General features: G+C 43.5%; 1 protein-coding gene across 1 annotated transcript in view; it reads right to left on the bottom strand.

The window, feature by feature from the left end:
• Window positions 1-538: 538 nt before the first annotated feature.
• LOC115470250 (mannose-binding protein-like) overlaps window positions 539-6,000 on the bottom strand; it is a 39,403-nt gene continuing 33,941 nt past the window's right edge. Inside the window, exon 5 of the mRNA XM_030203262.1 lies at window positions 539-1,955. Coding sequence (XP_030059122.1) covers window positions 1,579-1,955 — 377 coding nt within the window. The 3' untranslated portion in view covers window positions 539-1,578. The remainder of the gene's footprint in view (window positions 1,956-6,000) is intronic.

Below are 6,000 nucleotides of genomic sequence, written 5' to 3'. Positions count from 1 at the left end.
GTGGTGCCATTTTGAACCTAGAGACACATGGAGTAAGACTGACTGGGGACTGTTTCTGCTTAGTATCCACTAGACCACCAGGGACTGAAGAAGTAGGTGGGGAGGGGAGGGGAGGGGCTATGGGTGGGTGCAGATTGGTCATTGATTGGAGGTCTAGGAGATGGGAGGCTTAAATTGGAGTTTATAAAAGTGCCTTTGGGAGATTAGGGTCCATGCTGAATGTTAAAAATACAAGTAGGTTTGAAATGGAGGCAGGCAAATGAAGAAAGCTGAACATGAAAGATCAGTGCCAAAGATGGATAAGGGCACACAGTGTAGAACAAAGATAAAAAGTAGCAAATGGACAGGAAGCCCTGGCAACAGAGTTTAGTGTACAGACAGAAGGAAGGAAAACTAAAGACTGGGAACAAGATGATTAGAAAAAAAATACAATCACCAGACCACAAGGATAAGAAAATGATTTTATTTTCAGTTTATTGCTTGAAATATGTCAGTTTTGAGAATTTACATGTTGCACTGTACAGGAGGAAATGCCTTTCTTTCTATTTCTCTGACGTTGTACTGGGTGTAGTTTAATTTTTGTCTACATTAGTACTTTTAGTTTGTGGTCACTTTTCCTGTATTTTAAGAGGGGCTATCTGTGTTCTGTATGTGTGCCTGAGGCCAGTGTTCTGGTGGAGATGGATGTCGGCATGCATTGGTTGGTGTCATGACCTCATGTACAACGATTTTTATCAGCTATCCTTCAGCCGTTTGGTCTCAAAGGAGCCCTGACTAAAAAATTAGCGAAGGCCACTGGTTTTGATGGATGTAGAGTTAGTCAGTGTATGTTGCGGTGGTATGTGAGGTATTTATGCATATATGTGTGGTATTTATGCATGTGGGTTTGACAAATGTGTTAGAGAGGTGTGTAAGGTTTGTGGGGATATTTGCTGGGTGTGTGAGGAGGGAGTGTGTCTGTGGGAAAGAGTGTGTCCAGCATGGGTGTGGGAAGTATGTAGATGGATATGCTTTTGTGAGAGGAGCATGATGTCATAAGCATCATTCTAAGACTATTTCTGATAACTGAGAATGATATATGTGCATAGTTAGATATCACTGAATTAATTTTGTAAACATGAAAGCACAAAAAGCTATGTAGTTGTAACCTTTTGTAAAACCTCTTTTTAAATTAAATGTGAACAAACTGAGAGTTGGTAAAGGAGTTTCGGGAAAAGGTATGTGTGTGACCTACCATTAACATTAATGAGGGAAGAAGGTGCCAATTTATACATTGCAAGGGATGGCACCAGAAGCCCTTGCACGAGCTCTGGATGCAAGGAGTCTTCCACAACGTGAAGCCCCAAGCAGTTAATTCCCTTCTACCTTGGATGGCTCTGTATCTGAGTACTGGCACCATAGTTTCTATAAAAATAAGTATTGAGAAAGACAATAGTTCTTACATAGCTCTTGAGGAGCAACAGTCACAGCATTGATTTAGGTTAGGATGTCACACTTTCTGACCTTCTCAGAGGGAATAACTGTCATGTGTGGCTACCAGTAGCAATTCTGTTCTATTAGGAACATAAAACCTGCAGATCAAAATTCACATATAACCAGTCGTGCTAATGAGCAAGGTATATCATTCCATTTTCCATCGTTCAGAACTTCTACACAGTCTTCATCATCTTTATTATTATTTGGTTCTCCCAGATTCCAGTTGCTGTATGATATTTGTTCTCCAGTTACATATTTAAACAAGCCTTCAACATGTTCATCTGATATTCCTAGAAAGGCCTGGCTTATATCCCTCTGCAGTAGATCTTGGATAGCGGTGTTCTCTGCTTCATTTCTTGGAGCAGCCAGCAGGCCTCCTGCCTCTGCACATTTTTCCCTAGCAGTTTCAAAATTCTCTTCCTTACCATTAGTGACAAACATCTTTCCACCAATCTTCTTGCCCCCAAGGAAAAGCAAAACTAAAATAGAACAGAACATTTTTGAATAGAAAAATTTGACAATGCCAAATGTATAGTTCTGAGCAGTGGTTCCCAATCTTTCCTTCCTGCTATAGAATCTTTTGGCATTTAATGACATTTCTCAAACTCCTAGCTTTTGACTAGCCCATCAGACATTCACCAATGGTAGCAGCTTCAGCAGTATGCTCCCTCTACAACTCCAGAAAGAAACTTTTAAGTTATACTGAACTTCAGGGCAATTCTATAAATTGGTACCTCAGTTTAAGTACCCCAATGCCATGTGCCTGTTATAGAATATTAGTGTATGTCGGCATCAATGACAGACGTAATGTGGTATACCTAAATGCACCAAGTGATATGCAGCGCTTAGCTATCAGCCTTATTTTCGAAAGTGATGGGCGCCCATATTTCAACCTAAATCGGAAGATGGGTGCCCATCTCACAAAGGCGCCCACATCGGTATAATTGAAAGCCGATTTTGGGCGTCTTCAACTGCACTCCATCGCGGGAACGAACAAAGTTGACGGGGGTGTGTCGGAAGTGTGGTGAAGGCGGGACTGGGGCGTGCGAGGAGAGATGGGCGCCTTCGGCAGAAGCGAGAATTTGGGTCGCTTTTGCTGGATCCTTTTTTTCACGACCCAAGTCCCACAAAAGTGCCCCAACTGGCCAGATGACCATCGGAGGGAATTGGGGATGACCTCCCCTGACTCCCCCAGTGGTCACTAACCCCCTCCCACCACAAAAAATGAACTTTAAAAACTTTTTTTGATAGCCTGTATGCGAGCCTCAAATGTCATACCCAGCTCCCTGACAGCAGTATGCAGGTCCCTTGGAGCAGTTGTTAGTGGGTGCAGTGGACGTCAGGCAGGTGGACCCAGGCCCATTCCCCCCTACCTGTTCCACTTGTGCTGGTTAATGTTGAGCCCTCGAAACCCCCCCCAAACCCACTGTACCCACATGTAGGTGCCCCCCTGTATGCCTAAGGGCTATGGTAATGGTGTAGACTTGTGGGCAGTGGGTTTTGGGGGTGATTTGGGGGGGCTCATGACACAAGGGAAGGGTGCTATGCACCTGGGAGCTATTTTAATTTTTTTTTTAATTTGTAAAAGTGCCCCCTAGGGTGCCCAGTTGGTGTCCTAGCATGTGAGGGGGACCAGTGCACTATGAATCCTGGCCCCTCCCACGACCCAATGCCTTGGATTTGTTCGTTTTTGAGCTGGGCGCCTTCGGTTTCTATTATCGCTGAAAACCAATGGCTCCCAGCTCAAAAACGAACAAATCCTAGGCATTTGCCCCGCACAACCTGTATTATCGAAAAAAAGATGAGCACCATCTTTTTTCGAAAATACGGTTTGTCCCGCCCCTTCGCATGGCCGCCCATGGAGATGGGCACCCACTTTCGATTATGCCCCTCTATGGGTTACCACATAAAGATAGGACTGACTTTTATGCGATCCTATTTATGTGGTTAACCTGGATGGTTAAGCGATGAATATTGGCACTTAACTGGTAAAAAGTACCAACTCTGCCCCCAGAATGCCTCCTAAATAGCTGGTTCTCATCTTGGCACTAACTAGTTATTTTCAGCAGTTAAGTACTGTTGAAAATTAGCGGTTAGTCCCGAACAGGTGATTTAACCAGCCAGGAACCATTTCTGACTGGTGAAATCACTTTGAATATTGACCCATACATTCGTATCTAGGAGACTCTTCCATGTGTATGCCCCCTTGCAGTTAGGCACTATGGGGTCCCTTTACCAAGCTGCAGGTAAAAAGGCTGAAAATAGCCATGGTCATGTGATAAGATTGCTCTTACCACATTGTTATGTGGAGGGGAGCACTTACCGCCACCTATTGAGGTGGTGGTAAGGGTCCCGCACTAACCCAGAGGTAACCGGGTAGGCACGGCACTGCCCGATTACCACCTGGTTAGCGCTGTGCTAAAAAATATAGAGTGATTTTCCCTAGCACAGGAAATAGCATTCGCTGGGGCTGGAACTACCGCCCGCACCCATGTTGGACCGACGGTAGCTCCAGATTAATGTGTGGTAAGCCCGCGTTGGGATTACCGCCGCTTTGTAAACTACTACTACTACTAATACTTAGCATTTCTAGAGTGCTACTAGGGTTACGCAGCGCTGTACAAATTAAAAAAGAAGGACGGTCCCTGCTCAAAGGAGCTTACAATCTAAAGGACGAAATGTCAAGTTGGGGCAGTCTAGATTTCCTGAGTAGAGGTATAGTGGTTAGGTGCCGAAGGCGACATTGAAGAGGTGGGCTTTGAGCAATGATTTGAAGATGGGCAGGGAGGGGCCTGGCGTATGGGCTCAGGGAGTTTGTTCCAAGCATGGGGTGAGGCGAGGGAGAAAGGGCGGAGCCTGGAGTTGGCAGTGGTGGAGAAGGGTACTGAAAGGAGGGATTTGTCTTGAGAGCGGAGAGCATTTTCCATCTCACAGATAGGCTGCAGAGAATACCTTCTCCTGCTTTAGACTTAGCCTGGCCTCAGAATGACATCCTATAGTATATCTCCTATCAAACTGAGCTCTCTTTTTCATCAAGCACTGCCATTTCCTCCCCTCACCCTCCCCACTGACAGTTTGAACTTCGTGGGTGTGGCTTGGATCTCTTTCAGGGAGAGAAAACTAACAACTTATAGCAGCAGCTTCAGAGAGCATTTTCCATCTCACAGATAGGCTGCAGAGAATACCTTCTCCTGCTTTAGACTTAGTCCCGCCCACCCCTAGAGTGACATGTCTTATATAACCTCCCTATCAACCCACTCATTACTTTACCTCACCCATTTCTATTCTTCTATCACCTTCTCCCACTACTCCAACCAGAGTTACACCTAATCACACTGACCACCCTTCAACATCTTCTGTCCTTCTGTGACTGTTCTCTTGTGCTTGACTGCTTAAATATTTTAAATTTAAATGCTTTACTTTTTGTCTATTAGATTGTAAGCTCTTTGAGCAGGGACTGTCTTTCTTCTGTGTTTGTACAGCGCTGCGTACACTTTGTAGCGCTCTAGAAATGTTAAATAGTAGTAGTAGTAGGTTACGGGTAAAAGGGCCCCTATGACATTTTAGGTGTTGCCTTATAGAATAGTGCCTAGTGTACATAGGTGCCTTTCAATTAATAGTGCCTTTGATGTGCCTAAGTGCTAGCTTACAGAATTGCCACACTCGATTTTAGTAGGGTAGAGTATTTCATTCAGAGCTAGGTTAACTAAAGTACATTAGCACACATTAACACCATTAATGCATGTTATTATTAAATAGGCCACATTGCAGAAAATGGACCTACAGTAAATTGAAATGACATGGGAAATGTTAATCAAGGAGAACAAAAAGCACCAATGTTAATACTATTTTCCATGTCGTTTTGTGTCATTTTTAACCTACAATGTCAGGAAATCTCCTAAAATGTCAGGAGTTTTCCTGTGTTGTCAATAGTGTATACCAAGGGTTCTCAAACCTGACCTGGAGCAACCCCAGCCAGTCAGGTTTTCAGGATATCCACAATGAGTATGCAGGAGATAGATTTGTTTACCAAGGAGGCAGTGTATGCAAATTGATCTCATGAAAACCTGACTCACTGGAGTTCCCCCCAGGACAGGTTTGGGAATCATTGATGTACATTATTACTCATGTAGTGTGCACTATTCTTAATAGTCCAGCATTTAAATATCACTCAGTCATATTTACAATAGTCGGACTGCAGCTCTAGAATTCTTTACCTCTTCTGTTAAGAAAAATTGAGTTTTGAGCTCTTAAAAAACAGTTGAAGACATTTCTGTTCATTTTAGCATTTGGTGGAGACTAACATTGATGTTATGGGAATAGAATCCCAATTTTGTTGGGTTTAAGAGAGGACAAATACTTGTTGAGTCATGTGGCGTATTCTAATTGTGATCTACGGATCATAGAGTTCTGTATTATTGGGGTAGGAGAAGATGATATCTATAGTTGGGGGTTATTTTATGTATGGATTTTGTGAGTATTTGTAGTACTCTATGGGACTCATTTTTGAAAGAGAAAAATGTT

This window comes from Microcaecilia unicolor, chromosome 5, assembly GCF_901765095.1.
Source record: "Microcaecilia unicolor chromosome 5, aMicUni1.1, whole genome shotgun sequence".
Taxonomy (NCBI): domain Eukaryota; kingdom Metazoa; phylum Chordata; class Amphibia; order Gymnophiona; family Siphonopidae; genus Microcaecilia; species Microcaecilia unicolor.
The sequence above is the reverse complement of the archived record's forward strand: the minus strand, read 5'-3'. Positions and strand labels throughout refer to the sequence as shown.